Source organism: Morone saxatilis, unplaced genomic scaffold (genome assembly GCF_004916995.1).
Source record: "Morone saxatilis isolate NCDOM2014 unplaced genomic scaffold, NCSU_SB_2.0 Contig14, whole genome shotgun sequence".
NCBI classification, from domain to species: Eukaryota; Metazoa; Chordata; class Actinopteri; family Moronidae; genus Morone; species Morone saxatilis.
Genome location: NW_023339696.1, coordinates 7556816 through 7572174, shown reverse-complemented (window position 1 = coordinate 7572174; position 15359 = coordinate 7556816). Strand labels below are relative to the sequence as shown.

General features: G+C 40.1%; 3 protein-coding genes and 1 long non-coding RNA gene across 6 annotated transcripts; 1 reads left to right on the top strand and 3 right to left on the bottom strand.

The window, feature by feature from the left end:
• Positions 1–2339: 2339 nt before the first annotated feature.
• Positions 2340–6825, bottom strand: LOC118323030 (SUMO-conjugating enzyme UBC9-like). 3 transcript variants are annotated; one of them, XM_035654944.1, is made up of 7 exons: positions 6503–6825; positions 6156–6241; positions 5928–6011; positions 4776–4848; positions 3906–4015; positions 3606–3685; positions 2340–3360 (listed from the first exon to the last, which is right to left on the bottom strand). In XM_035654944.1, the coding sequence occupies exons 2-7, from the start codon at positions 6219–6221 to the stop codon at positions 3297–3299; spliced, it is 477 nt and encodes a 158-aa protein (XP_035510837.1). In that variant the 5' UTR covers positions 6222–6241; positions 6503–6825; the 3' UTR covers positions 2340–3296. The 3 variants fall into 3 exon arrangements, with proteins under 3 accessions (XP_035510837.1, XP_035510839.1, XP_035510840.1); XM_035654946.1 differs by having other exon boundaries at positions 6752–6817; XM_035654947.1 differs by having other exon boundaries at positions 6785–6805.
• A 2069-nt stretch (positions 6826–8894) lies between these two features.
• LOC118323324 (3-mercaptopyruvate sulfurtransferase-like) lies at positions 8895–10808 on the bottom strand. The gene is made up of 2 exons (XM_035655272.1): positions 10210–10808; positions 8895–9734 (listed from the first exon to the last, which is right to left on the bottom strand). The coding sequence occupies exons 1-2, from the start codon at positions 10796–10798 to the stop codon at positions 9436–9438; spliced, it is 888 nt and encodes a 295-aa protein (XP_035511165.1). The 5' UTR covers positions 10799–10808; the 3' UTR covers positions 8895–9435.
• LOC118323325 lies at positions 10553–14469 on the top strand. The gene is made up of 3 exons (XR_004796489.1): positions 10553–10689; positions 11829–12171; positions 13827–14469. It is a non-coding gene; the product is annotated as an uncharacterized LOC118323325 (long non-coding RNA).
• On the bottom strand, positions 11118–13514 carry LOC118323323 (thiosulfate sulfurtransferase-like). Its single transcript, XM_035655271.1, has 2 exons — positions 12717–13514; positions 11118–12120 (listed from the first exon to the last, which is right to left on the bottom strand). The coding sequence occupies exons 1-2, from the start codon at positions 13339–13341 to the stop codon at positions 11825–11827; spliced, it is 921 nt and encodes a 306-aa protein (XP_035511164.1). The 5' UTR covers positions 13342–13514; the 3' UTR covers positions 11118–11824.
• Positions 14470–15359: the final 890 nt, after the last annotated feature.

Genomic DNA, 15359 nt, shown 5'->3' with positions numbered 1-15359 from the left:
ATAAAAAATAAAAAGAACAAATGACATCACATTTACATCAGCGGTGATGTCACAGTGTTCAACATGGTTTGTCCGCCTCAGTCTGAGTTTAGTAACAACAACAACGGGGAGAACAGGTCCTTTAATGTCTTTACAGACGGTTAGAAAGACTAAATATGAACATGTAAAACAAACATGGCCGCCGGGAGGTCACCTGAAGAGGAGGAGGAGGAAGAGGAGGACGCAGGAGAGAGGAGGACGTTTTTATTTTATATACTCTGTTTGATCTTTGTTCAAGTTTTGATCAGAATATGGACACGGAACGTTAAAGGAAAATAAACTGAAAAGTTGTAGTAGGAAACAAAGCGTCCACTGGAGCTTTTACAGTCACTAGAAGCACATTCACGCTGTTTGTAAAAGTTTCTGTGTGGTACTTGTGTTGTAACGTTAGCTGTGCTAGCGGCTCAGAGCTAACTGAGCTAACTGAGCTAAGCAGCCGCTGTGAGACTCTTTGCGTCCGTGCTGGACACACGTCTGTGAAGGTTTCTGTGAATTGCTTGTGTTGCAACATCTGCGGTACAGTGTCATAAATTGTTCACACTAACTACCGGAACAGTGCGTGTACGTGGCGGAACGTCTTGCTTATTACCGCTATTTCAGCGGCCATATTAACTGATTAAAGCAGTCACACTGCCCGCCCAAGTCGCACGCCTCAGCTGCAGCAACACTTCACTGGAGAGTCGAGGTCTCACCTATTTCCAGCACAAATACAGTGAAAATGTTACGTTCACAGTCATATCGTCATTATACCGGCAATATGTACACCTTTAAGTACAGTTTCAATGTATATATCTGTAGAATGTGTCACAGACATGTAACACCTCGTGGTGTTGGGTATTTATCCAAGGCAGGCTCAGTATAGAAAGATAGCAGCTCTGCAGCAACTGTGTGCCACACGCTGCTCAGGTAGGCAGTGTGAGCCGAGGGTCAGGCTGCAGTCTGCAGAGTCCAGACGTTGGTTTTATACCAATTGTATATTGTAAAATTCAATGGCAATAGTCGGCTTTCAGTCAGGTAGAGGGCGGTTGCTATGCATTTTTATACCAAAATATGTAAAATTCAAATACTTTGCACTAAAATGTCAAGATTTGGACTCTGAATGAACAACACCAGTGAATACCCATGTACAGAGATTTTTAGCAGAAAAAAGTGGTTTGGGGGTTTAGTTAATCTTTAATGACAGATTTGGGATGTCAGTTTATACAATTTATAGATGGACGTTCATAATGTAAAAAATCTGTACTGAATAAAAATAAATACTAAATATGTTATGACAATATTCACAACATATATTTAGTATTTATTTTACATACAACATATTCCATGCATAAAAACACACACAGCACCAGTTTTTATTTTATTTGCCACCAATCATTAGGTTTTCTTAAAGTAACAAGGATTGTTTATTTTCTGTTGCTTCTGGCACCCTGTGGACAAAAGTGGTAGAGTTTCATTGATTTCCTTGGAAACCCAACCCAGTAAAAAAGCATTTAGTTTGTTTCATGATCAGTTAAAAACTCCTTGTAGTAAGTTTAAAGCTATATATATATATATATATAGTGACTTTCAGCTTATTAAGGTCTGTAAATGTTTTAAGAGAAAACACTGAAATACAGCATTTAAATCAAAGGTCAACATATTCCACTGTCAAATCGGACCTCTAGTTTCATCAGAAAGGGAGGGGAGAGAGACTGTATTATAGTACCATGTATACCTAATTTTACAAAGTGGGAAAACTACAGAGCTCAGATCTCTCCAGCATAATTCAACACATTAAAAACTCAAAAGTTCTAAAGTTATATTGAAAAGAAATTCACAGGAACATTTTTTTTTGTACTTTTATTTAACTTTATTTCACAATTTTATGCCATTTATTGTGTTCTTTGTTATAATACCACACACAAATGTCAACTGGCTAAAACAATATAAAACATAACTTCCACAATTTCATTATTTATATTATGTACATGCACTCATATATTCAGAGGCAAAAAAATCTCAGGCCTTTGTTTACTCTCAAGTGCACTTTCATCTGTCTTCCTTGCTGGTTGAGAGGCCATTCCAATGAGGATCCTTCAGCTTCTGTTTGCCAGATCAACTTGAAGATTTAACAGCTTTTTGATTTATACAGGTGTGTGTTCATTTTGTAAGCATTATGGGAAAAACATAACTCCAAGTGATGCTATTTCTAATCGGTTGAAAGCCAAAAACGAACACACAGCAACCGTTTTTGTTTACTTTTACCATGAAACTCGTACTATAGCATTTCTTTTTGGGAAGCAGATGACGTGCTGGTGTTGAATGTGCATGAAGTGCATAAACCGTCATTGAAAAAATACTTTCGCTCCCAGTTGGATTCACAAAAAGAATCTTAACACTAAGCTTACCTCAGCTCCACTGCAATAAAGGATGATTTAAACTCATCGGTGGAAGCAAAACCCTGACCCGTGTGCTCCATTTTCCACCCGTAACGCTTCCCTTCTTTGAGGTGGACGGAGCGCCACTTCCTACATACGTAACTGCCACGGTTTAGCTTACAACCAAAGTATAAGTGCCAGGATTGTCTTTTACCTGAATTTGACGTGTTGATGGTGTTCTTTTGATGCTTTTCTGGAAACTCAGATGTGATGGATGCGTAATAGGAACGAAACAAGGGAATCAAGAGCACAATGGGTGGATTGACTTCCATTGGGCGTTTGACTGCTTTGTCCCCAGTTCATTCCCATACTCATGAAACACTATCTACAATACTTGTGGGGTTTGATGGTTTGATAAAAACTGGAAGGTTTAGAATAAGCGAAATCTCCTCCTCTGCCACAACAGACTAAACATTACACAGAGAGTGGTTTGGACATGAGATCTTATTTCTACAGCTCTGCCGATACATTAGCATGACTTACAGTATTAATGAAGGCATGAGTGAGCGGAGCCGCACTCATGACAAAACTGGAGATATGGATTATACAAGAGTTACAAATAGCAAAGGTCCGTGTTGACAGCAGAGTTCTAGGATCATCAGCTATGCATTAAAAATGCATCAATATTTCTTGAAGAGGTAACATTATGATCATATTGAACTTTTGTTGTTTGAAGAAAGAAAGAAAAAGAAAAACAGGCTCACTTGCCACCTGTGTAGTAGTATAATAATACTCAAAACTGGATTCTTATTGGAGTGGTCCTTCAGGCGCTGCCTGCCTCCTGTTTGTATCCTCCATCAGTTCAGGCTGCTCAGGCGGGACAGAGGACGGCTCTCCTCTCTATGTGGGGGCAAACTTCTTGGCCTGTGCCCTTACCCGCTTCTCATAGTCCATCCTGTTCTGACTGAAACACAAAAACACCAAGAGGCAAAGACATTGTTAACCATGCTGATGCTAGTTACATGTTTATTTAGAGCTTCCATTTGCAACACATCGGTGTATAAAGTGCTGAAACAACAGGAGACGTTTCTTTCTTCTTTTGTGTTACGACAGGCGCTGCCCTGAGAGTGCCTGAACGAAAATCAAATCACAACTTCAAGTTTAAGAAATGTCTAAAAAGACTTATGACGAGCCAAGGTTTTTACTTACCAGTAAATTGTGTAAGCCTCTGCTTGTGCTGGGTCTTGAATGTTGGGCTCATTCAGCAGCTCCTGGATACCCAACAGGATCTGAAAAACACAGTCAACAATCTACCAGTCAGTCTGCAGTCAGTGTGATTATCTACTGGTTCATTTAAAACCATGTGCATTCATTCCCTTACTGCAGAAAAACAGTTACAACACAAAGATGTTATATTCAGAAGTCATATGGTAAACAAGTTATCAATTAAAACAACCACCTCCACTGTTGAGTTTTAGACAGAGACTGTGGATAAGCGAGTGTTCACACCTGTTTGATGGTGATGGCAGGCCTCCAGTCTTTGTCCTCCTCCAGGATCGACAGACACACTGTGCCAGATGGGTAGACATTCGGGTGGAATATTGGTGGCTCAAACTTGCCTGAGTGGAAATCAGTGAAAAGAAAGTCAGAACTTTAAAGCTTGAAGAAAGCCTGACGTGGAAAAATGAAAAAATTCAATTACATGGTGCAATTAGGTCATTGTAGAAAACTGTCATTACCTGAAGTTTTTCATTCAATATCTCTAAAACACAAGAGGATTTATAAAAGTGCTGTCATTCTTTCCATGACAAACAATTTACCTCACATCCTGATTGCAACGTCTCTTCAACAACTCATCTGAATATCACTTTAGTAACAGGGACACTGATGTCCCACTGGAGGCTAAGCTCAATAAGGTTTTTATTTAAGAATGGAAAAGTAGCACTGCACCATCACACTCATCAATTAACTAACCAGAATTATCATGCAATATTAGCACGCAACATACAACATGTGTTTTTTTAATTGAAAGCACCATCAAGGAATTCTGGGATCGACATCCTTGACTGACATGTCAAACATTTACACAAGTGTAGCTCAATGTGTGGCTTAGAAAATAGTTGATAGTTTTAAAAAATAGTTTTCTACATTCACAGAATCCAAAAGCAGTGAGTTAAAGAAAGATGTTTTTGCATGGATCTACACAAAAATTTTGAATTTCTTTTGCTCAAGGTTCATTGTTTACTGAAGGTGGTACTGACTGAACCCTGGTGTACAGACTTTGTTTTTTCCTGAGCTTTTCCTACTTTGCTTTGAAGAAACAGCTGCATGTAAATTTCTGCCCTTCAACAGAGAGTGAAACTATGGGGAGGTACTCACATTTTGGTGGTGAGGAAGGGTAGTCGTCTTTGAACAGCATTCGGAGTTTGTAGAGTCCTCCCTCCCACAAAGTCTTATGAAAGAACAAGGAAATAACACGGTTAAATTCAACACTTCAAGAATCTCATTTTAAGACATTTGAAAAGGCATAAAATTCTGATTATTGGCATTTAAACTTTTTAAGACCCTGCAGACACCCTAAATTACTGCTTTCAATGAGGACGTCATTTAATTTTTATAATAATTTAAAAAGAACTAAACAAAGTAAACATACCTAGAAACATTGGCTTAATGAAATGTGGAGCCAGAGTAAAAAGAAATATGGACATTAGGTAACAAATTTTACACTGAAAGTGAAATTAGACATAAATGTGGATTTTTGTCTCCCTCTATGTGATGAACAAAGGTTTTTTTTCCTGCATGTTTTGCTTAAATAACAAGTCAACACTCAAACTATGAACTTTCTCCTCCTTTCATTTCCAAAAGTGTTTTTCTAGCATTAATTAGGCCAAAAGATAAAATGAGCCTCATGCAATAAAAAACGTCTCGCTTGTGTCATCTGAGTGTCGTATTTGTTGTGTTTGGCTGGATCTAAACAGGCAGTCACTTGCAGTAATTACTCATATAACGTTAGTCCGGTCGTCATTACAAATTCATGACACAGATATGGAAGAATAAGCTGCAGTGTGTTGTTTAATGTTTGTTCAACGTGCAGAATTACCTACACCACAATAAAAAAACAATCTTGTGACAACTTGCAATTACATGCATGTCAGTATATATTATCATTTTCTGTCTACTAGGTTCATTCACTATATGGAAGTGCTACTCCACTTACTACTGTACTGTATTTATTATTGTTGGTATGTTTATTTTACTTTGGAATACTGAGCACGGCTGTTATTGCTATTATTGTTATTATTTGTAAAATAATTTGAATAATAATAATAACTTGTAATTACAGAAATCCTGAAAGCAAGTGTCCAAGCAGTGGTTCAAAGGGTTCGAGTGGTAGAGTTGGTGAGATTTGCGAACAGATTCAAGACTATATACAATAGGCAGCTATGGAAAGGGCCTAGTGCTGGTCATACAGGAGATGTGTGGAAGTATCACTTTGATGTGTGGCCGACTCTGTGCCAGAAGGAAACTTACTCCTTTCTTCCCTGGGATGGCACACTCCCAGTTCATCAGATTCATGGTGCCATCGGGGTTCTTCGTAGGCACAGCAACAAAACCCTGTGTGGTGGACAACAGACACAAAACATCAGTGGACAACCTGACCTGTCCCTGAACTGTAATCTACTACTCATAAACACGTGGGGAACTAATTCTAAGAAAAGGGGGGCAAATAAAGTTGATAGTGAAACGAGGATGACTCACAAATGGGTGGTCTTTTCTCCAGGCTTTGCGCTCCTGGGACAGTCTGCTAAGAGCGATGCCAGACATTGCTGCTCATCAACGCCTCCCTGTGGAAAAACAACCCAAAACAAATTAATTATTCAATTCGAGCTGTCCCAAACTAGTAACACAGCCCCAAATGTTTCCTCTGAAAACTGAGTCGTACATGTTGGTCATGTACGAGACACCACCGACATTGATTTAACGTTATTTGTTGTGCGACCGGTAGAAACTTACAAAGGTAACTTATCTACTGCAACAGCCCTCAAAGGTAAAAACGACCTAGCACGCTAACAGACGACAGACGGCCACCTTTCATCTGGACTTACCTCTTAGTTTATTTGGCTAACTATCAGAATTACGTGGGTTTGAGGACTGACGTTAGCTCGGTGGCTTCGCTAACGCTAACTGCTGTGTTGACGGCGACCGTAAAGAAAAACACACCCTTCGACGTTGAACACCAAAGCTACGGGACCAGTTAGGACGTAAATGTACACACCGAAAGAAACTGCGATTTTATAAACATTCCCCCAAACACTCTATTCGGCATATATTGGTGTTATTTTTGGATAATTTACCACACTTGTGTAAAACAATGTGACTCGTAGTACCGCTTCGACAGCTAGCCTATTGCAAGAAAGGACCCCAATTTGTTTATTTCGGTAGGACCTTCAGGCACTTTACGGGACAACCGAGTGACACACGTCACTGCTGGTCGGCCATCTTTGTTGTGGCGTTCGCAATGGGCAGTTCACGACTTCGGAGGAGTCGATCATTTTGAGTCATGTTTCCCTGAAATGAATCAGCCAGGGTGCAAACTAGTAAAGTCCTAATAAACCGTTGAGCTCAGCTGAAAACATGATTTGTTAAATTTTATAGGGTCTCTTAAATGTTGCCCCATGCATTTAAGAACCTCTCAACTTTAGGAAGCAGATGTGATTGTCAGCATCCATGTTAGTGATAAAATGCCTGATTTTTAAATGGAGTTTGGTCTGCAGAGGTATAAAGTTTTTTAGATTTAAGAGTAACACTGATGTAGTTGAAGCAGATGTGATTTTTCTGTTTTGTAGTCATCAATCAAGGAGTCCATCAATCAAGTACCCCCCCTGTAAGAAAAAGTGAGCTCCCCCCGAAAGCTGTTATATAGTTTGCACACTGGAATCACCTTTCACTTCCCTGGTATTTGTAATATTTGGATTGTATATATACAATATGTGCACTATTATTAATGTTATTTAAAGGTCCAGTGTGTAACATTTAGGAGGCTCTTTTTTGGCAGAAATTGAATATAATATTCATAGGTATGTTTTCATTAGTGTATACTTCAGGTGGAAAAATAGTAGCAATTTTGTTATAGTAGAAGGAGATATCGTAGTTCCTCCTACACACTTCACAGCCTGTTTTTATTCTCAGGCTGTCAAATACCAACGCGAGCGGTGTTCAGTTACAATCTGCAATTTTTTCATATCCTACACGCTGGTCCTTTAAGTATATGGGACTTCATACAATTAGCCTATCATTACATTTTAAAGTCATGATCAGTGTGTAAATCCTGAAAAATATAGGCTTACCTTTATCAGCTTTTAATGATAATACTTTACTAAAGATACTACAGCATGTAATAGGGCTACAATGGTGTGACCTTGAGAAGGCTTCAGAAAAATACAATGTAAAATACATTATCATCATGTATAAGATCAGTAGCACCTCCACCATTCAGTACTTTTGCATTGCTACAATAGTTTATACTGTCACATTATGCATATGGAGATGACTTGTGCATCAGCGGAGTGAGTGTTTGAAGCTAAATAGATGTTAACACAGCTGCTGTCAGTCACAGAGTGGTAGGTTTGATGTATTTTAGGCAATATGCACCCCTGCAGGTAAAGTAAGCAAAGTCCACAGCTCGAAAAGAATTGTTCAAAATGAGTTGTTCGTTCTCTTTTGCCCACTGATAATGCTCTTTTGTTCTGGTCTGTACAGTTTGCTTTTTTTTTTTTTACCTCAGTGGAACATAGCAACAGCTGACAGCATAAACAGTGGTTAATATAACTTAATACTCGTTATGTTTACCAATTCAAAGATGAACAAGGCCAAACTGCTTGTAACAAAAGACGACTCTGCAGGTTGGAATAAGTGCACAGCTTTCACTGCAATCTTCTCAGCCACTTCAAAAATGGGACACTTGCTCAGCAATTTATAAATTATTTTTGTACGCATTTCCAGCCCCGTATGAGTTAAATGTTGTACATTGTAAAACCAACATGGCAACTAAACAGAAGCTAAAATACATAAACTTTGTTTTGAAAATCGGGCATCTTGCCAGACACCTCAAATCAAGCACTGGAACCGGACTGAACTGGTTTTGATTTCCTCTGCGTCAGCATCCCAAATTTTTTTTTTATGTGTTGTATTGCGTCTCGGCAAAAGCTGCAGTCTTTTTGTGGGACTATTATCTGCTTCCCTTTTTCACACTACGTTATATTCCCTTATTCAACATGTAACTTTGCAACAAATACAAATTGTATAAAGTAAAAATACAATTGCAAAAACATTTTGACTCCCACTGAAATCAGCATAAGACTGGAAGAAAAAGACAAAAAAAATATTAAAATTGGTCGATCAATATTTCTGCTGTCTATAGTATTTTGCCCCTCTGTCTTCCACGGCTCAGGCTAAATATTTACTTTTCTGTTTACTGAATAAATTAGTTTTCCTCAATTTCATGAGCTTAACATGTTTTAATGGGGGGGAGGGGTGACACCCTACCTGTATGTAACATAAGAAAACAAGAACCTCAAGCATCCATTTATTGTAACATTTGTAAAAGAATTCAATATATCCATCTGACCTCCTCCTATCAAAAAAGTGCAGTTCTTCCAAGAATCAAAAGTCCCCTGGCCTAACAATGCTGAACCTTTTAACATTTCAAACATGTTGAGATAAACTAGACAGAAACATGTTACATCATGGTAGTGTAAACTTGTCTAAAATAACGGAAAGTTAAATAAGTTGCATAGTGTAGAAGATATTTTCATTAAATGTTTGTGATGAAACTGTTGAGTTAGTGATTAGGTTTCACAACAGCTTGCTGTGCAACCCGCTCACGGCTTGTACTATCTCCTTAGTATTAGCAGAAAGTACATTATAAGGCTAGTTACTCTTGATCTATCACCCTTGCTGACAGCAAACACACTGCTTTCCCTTGTAAAAGTATCATCACATCCTTGGTTGTGCAAGTCCACTGCCTTTCCTCCTCCATTCACAGCTTCTTTCCTTCTCCCTCTGAGAGGATGTGATCCGGAGAAGCCCTTTTGAACCATTCAGACCAGGAGCCGTCATAAACACACACCCCGGGGTGTCCCAGCAGGTGAGCCGCCAGAACAACATGACACGCTGTGACACCAGACCCACAGGAAGCCCAGAGTGGTTGCTCCAGGTCCACCCCTGCCTCCCTGAACAGTCTGGATAGGCCCTCGGTTCCCAGCTCCTTCCCAGAGTCATCCATGAAAGAAGTGAATGGCATGTTGACGGCACCGGGGTAATGGCCCGGCAGTGTGTCTGTGAGGGTGAGACAGGGGGGTGGTAAGCCAAAAAAAAAAAAGAGAGAGAAACACTCAAAGTTAAATTACTATTTTTCCTTCTAGTGCTTTCAGACATATCTAATGGCTTTCATCAGCAGACGGTTTGATGATGAAGATCATTAGATGTGGCTGAAAGCCCCAGAGGAAATCTACCTTGAGTAAATAATTTTTACTACAAACTACTGGTGATACGAGCTTGACATTGAGCTTGATGTAACTGCAAAACAGCAATTTGTACACATTTATAAATATATAATATATAAAGTTACACATTTTACACAAGCAACCTGTCAGTATTGACTATCACAAGATTATATACGCATCACATACATATGAAAGCAACCATGCATAATAATAATAATAATAATAATAGAAATACAGACAAAATTCTGACCTCTGTTGACTAAGAACAGGCTCTTTTTGTTTTGTTTGAAAACTATAATCCTGCTCACCCTCTCTGGGCTCCGGCTCAGTCCCCCTGAACCTCCCAGCAGACCTTGCGTCCACCATCTGGACCTGCTTGGTTTTGATGTTCTCCAGCACGTCCTCGTAGCTCTTCACCCACGACTGATTCAGGGTCGCCTTGAACTCTCTACGCTCCGGTTTGGAGTACTCAGACGCCACCGGGTAGCCGTCAGCCAGCCAGTTCCTCATGCCGCCGTCCAGCACCGACACCAAACTGTGTCCGAACAGCCGGAACATCCACCACACCCGGGGCGCGCTGAACGAGCCGAAGCCGCTGGTGTCGTACACGACTACGTGCGTGTCGTTGCCGATGCCCAGACCCCCCACATACTGCGAGAAGTGGCTGGAAGTTGGCAGCATGTGATCCAAAGGAGAGGTCTTGTCACAGCACTCGTCTATGTCAAAGAACGAGGAGCCCGGTATGTGCTTCTGCGCAAACTCCGCTCTCGGGTCCCGTTTCGTTTTGGGTAGGTACCACGAAGTGTCCAGAACCCGAAGCTTTGGCCCGAGCAGGTTGTTCCTGACTGCATCTACTAGCCACTGAGCTGACACCAGAGCCCGGGTCTGTGCCGCCATGATGAGGCTCTGTGATATAATACAGGCTGCGAGCGCTAGAGGGAAATGTTTGTGCTCTTTAAAGGAGAACATGGGAAGTTAAACATTTGGGAATTGTACGGCCGCGGTGAACTTTGGATGGTCAAGATGTACAAACAACAGAGCAGGATGCACACGTTCTTCTATCAACTTTTAATAAGAATCCATTGTGAACATAAGAAAATAGACTTTTATAATTATATTTAAATCACATATAAAAAAATAAATGATTCAGCTTTATTATCTGAAGTAACAGTGAAGTGTAGGATATGGCAGGCAGCACCACAGAACACCAACACACACCGACACACACACACACACACCAACACACACACACACATATAAGTGCTGCATTTGTAAAACTGGACTTCTGGAAGTCTGCCAAGGCACATCTTTATAAACTGCACATCTGCTAAAGCACCAGCAGGTTGTGCCATATTTCTTCAAAAGCTCATAAAGAGCAAGCACTAGAGTGGGAAAATGCTTTTCAGACACATTTAGTTGGATTATTACAGTTAAGGGGCTGGAAAACTGCTCAAAATACACAGTTTTTATAGAATGGTATTAAAATAATGGGAATAAAAGGCTTGTAAAAGAGGCCCAAAGATAAACAACAGGAATATGAAACTACCCTTTTTAGCGCCATCTTCACAAGGTCCTAAATACTGACAATACTGAGGATTAATTCAGGGCAACCGTTGTTTCAACATACAAGAAAATTAGTTCAATCCAACAAAAATACGCTCAGACCTGCGTCCATACTGCCAACAAACAGTCCATTATCTAGAGGCTGGGTTCGCATTCAAATAAAGCCTATGTGTTAAATCCACACGCAAATCCTCCGACAAGCTTCCACAGACATTTCCATTCACACAGCAGATTTTAGGTTTATATCTCTGCTTATCTCAGATATGATCAATCAATGACCTGGTGAATCAACCAGTCACATAAAGTGATTGTTTAATGCTGATTTGTAAATTTAACTCTGCCACTTAAAACTCGTCTGCCTCAGAGCTTGCTTTCGACCTCGGAGACGACGTGCTCTGGCGGGGCCTTGGTGAACCACTCATACCAGGATCCGTCGTACACAGACGCATCGGGGGCGCCGCACAGATGGGCAGCCAGCACCAGATGACAGGCAGTCACACCGGAGCCACAGGATCCACAGATTGGCTTATTCAGGTCCACTTGTGACTTCTGAAAGAACTTCTTCAGCTGCTCAGGAGAGAGCATCATGCCATCTTCATCGACAAACCCGAAGAAAGGCATGCATTTGGAGCCAGGGATGTGACCCGGTTTGACACCTGTGGGACGATGACACAGTGGTTTACCTTTTTGCACACACCTGTAGCACAGTTAAGTATATAGAGATGTCAAAAGTCCCATTGTCTTTAAAAAACAGAACAAAAAATACTAAGGATATATCTGTATATGAAACTTTTTTTGTTGTTGTTGTTGCTGTTGTTGCGCCCCCTGTGGATAAACGCAGTAGTGTTTCGACCACCTTGTGTCTTTGATTGCACTGATGGTCTGGTGTGCTTTTAGATCATATAGAGGCATTTGTATTAAACTGAGACTATTTCAAAACCAGTTAAAACTCCTTGTAGTAGGGCTGCATTTGTCTGTTGCTTACTTATAAATGATCATTTAATGTTAAAGTTTGCACAGTCTCACATCCCAGTTTTTTCAGGGGCTTTAAATTAAGTTTATATGAAGTTAAGTTGACGAAGTTTTCAGCTGGATATGACTGCAGTAGGCCAACATAACAATAATGCCAGTGACAGTGATCTACAGTGACTTCTGAATAAATTGGTACCTTACTTTGAACTTATTAAATTCCAACAAATCATTCCTACTCACACTTTTTGAGTGTAAATATTAAATGTAAAACTAGACTTACCCTCTCTTGGTTCTGGCTCTTTCCCGCGGAACCTTGCATAGGGCCTCACATCCACCACCTGGAACTCCTGGCTGGCAATATTATTTGTGATGTCCTCAAATGACCTCACCCAGGAGCGGTGTTTTACAGTGGCGGTGAAGCGGGCTGGTTCAGGCCGGGTGTAAGTCCCTGTGACTGGATGACCCTCTCTGACCCAGTTCCTAAAACCCCCGTTCAGCACAGACACCTGTGGGTGGCCAAAAAACCGGAACATCCACCAAACCCTGGTGCAGGTAAATGCCCCAAAGTCACTGGCGTCGTAAACAACGACGTGGCTGTCATTTCCAATGCCCAAATTCCCAACGTAATCGGCGAAAAACTTCTCGGTCGGGAGCATATGATCGAACTTGGATGTCCTGTCCGAGCACTCGTCGATGTCGAAAAACGAGGCCCCTGGGATGTGAGACTGTGCAAATTCCTTCTTGCCGTCTCGATTCATCATCGGTAGGTACCAGGACGTGTCCAGGACCCGCAAACGCGGTCCCACAAGATTGCGTTTGACCATGTTTGCAAGCCATTTTGCAGACACAAGAGGTTGAGTTTGCACTCCCATGTTCACACCAGGGTGAAGTGCAGCTATCCTCATTCAACCTCTGCCTTCTCCAGCCTGCTTGATGTATGCGTGGTAAACAACTAATTGGTGCATTACCTCCACCAACTGGACTGGAGTGGATAAAATAATAGTAATACAACAATCATATAAAAGAGAAATAGAAACTGAATATATTAATATAAGTTGATTTCTGCAAGGCTGGACAGTGAAACATATGATGTAATATTTTCATGTTTATACAAATAACACTTTCCTGTATTATGTTTGTTTTTTTAGTCCAGTATGACCAACTCTTAACCCAGACATTATCTTGTTTCTTCTTAACCCCAGCTCTCTCCTCTTCTCAGTGCATTGTATTCAGTGCAATTTCCATGTAATTACACTCTGCAGAAAGAATTCAGGAAGACATTTTACAGACTAAATAGATACTCTCTGAGGCACTCTGTTAACCAAACCACAGCGTATCGAATGAAACATGTTATAAAATTGTAATATTTTAATTGCAAATGTGTCCACAGACAACCACAATATCCCTGGCCAGCAGAAACCCCAGGCAGCATTGCCTAGGTCAGGCCTTACACTGTATGGGCGCAGCTTTTGATCCATGCAGAAGGAGAGGCAACACCCAGCACCCAAGAAGGAAACAGAGGGAGACTGAACCTGGATGCAGTAAGGACAAGCGCATCTCTCCTACTGCAGCACATGCAGACGAACAGTTTTTAAAATGTCACCAGGCAATGTATTTGAGTGCAAAGAAACATGGTCTAATAGGCCTTTTTGATGGAAAACATTTTGACACGTCACAGTAGGAAAAACTTGTATAAATAATAAAATGAATGATGACTGAATTCCATTTAGCTGCTTCAGTTTGGGGGTCCTGGCATTGTGCATGCTGGCTCACTGTCACACTGTCATCACTTACTGGGACACTTGAACAGAACAGATTCATTGTTAATGTACTAGTAGTATTTTGTATATTGAGATATTTAATATGTTTTAGGGGGAGTGCTATCCAAAATCGTGATGGTGAAAAAATACCTTCAGTTGGGAGAGATTTGTTTAGTGAACATTAAACTTTAATTTCCTGATAAATGTAGGGGAAAGGTGTCTAATAGGACATATTTATTGGTTTTAGAAAGTGGGAAACCTACACGTTTTAAGAGTTATAACCAATGTATTAAGTTATTAGATTTCATTGTTATTCTTTTTTTTTTTAAAGTATTTTTTGGGGCTTTTTATTGCCTTTATGATAGTGACAGCTGAAGACACGCAGCAAAGGGCCGCAGGTCGGATTCGAACCCTGGGCCGCTGCAGCAAGCCTCGGTACATGGGTCGCCAGCAACCGGGCGCCCTCATTGTTATTTTTAATATTACTGTTAATATTTCACAAAATTCATGTCCTCATATCATTGGTTGTGGAGATCTTTACCTCTGAAACCTCTCACGTCATATAGGACTAGGCAGTAAATGTAAAATATTATTTACATCATCTAAGCCATTTAATTGTATTATTACGGCATATCAACCACCATATGATACACATAATTTGAATAAAAAAAAAAAATAAGGGGAAAGAGAATATGCATAAAAGAAGATAATCTGCCTAAATCTTACGATCTCACAATACACCTCAGTTAATACATGAGGCTCTAATGGTCTTTACACCATAAACAAGTTACATATCATTTTGTTTGTTTATTAGCAGTGAGCTCTGGAATCTAAGAAAAGATGTGATATTATAAGGGCAGGCGGTATCGTTGTGTTATTAATACTTCTAGTAAATATAACATATAAGGAGATATAAGTACTGCAACATCAGAACATCAGAGGTCTTAATAATGGGAATTACAGAGGCACCACAGTTACATGAAGAGGCTTTTAGAACAGTTTTTTGAAAGTTAAAGCTTTCTAGAGACATCTTGTAAAATTGACTCCATATAGCAATGACAATTATTTGATTAAGCAATTGATTTTATTGACAATTTCATAAGAGTACCACCAACATAGCGAACAAACACAATATATCAATTAATGGGGATCAATATTTAATA

Coding starts and splice junctions, on each gene's coding strand:
- LOC118323030 (XM_035654944.1), bottom strand. CDS start 6,221: ATGTCTGGCATCGCTCTTAGCAGACTGTCCCAGGAGCGCAAAGCCTGG. Junction 4,849..5,927: donor CCATCCCAGGGAAGAAAGGA/GTAAGTTTCCTT, acceptor TTCTTTCATAAG/ACTTTGTGGGAGGGAGGACT. Junction 3,361..3,605: donor GAGGCTTACACAATTTACTG/GTAAGTAAAAAC, acceptor TTTGTGTTTCAG/TCAGAACAGGATGGACTATG.
- LOC118323324 (XM_035655272.1), bottom strand. CDS start 10,798: ATGGCGGCACAGACCCGGGCTCTGGTGTCAGCTCAGTGGCTAGTAGAT. Junction 9,735..10,209: donor TGAGCCGGAGCCCAGAGAGG/GTGAGCAGGATT, acceptor TCACCCTCACAG/ACACACTGCCGGGCCATTAC.
- LOC118323323 (XM_035655271.1), bottom strand. CDS start 13,341: ATGAGGATAGCTGCACTTCACCCTGGTGTGAACATGGGAGTGCAAACT. Junction 12,121..12,716: donor AGAGCCAGAACCAAGAGAGG/GTAAGTCTAGTT, acceptor ATCGTCCCACAG/GTGTCAAACCGGGTCACATC.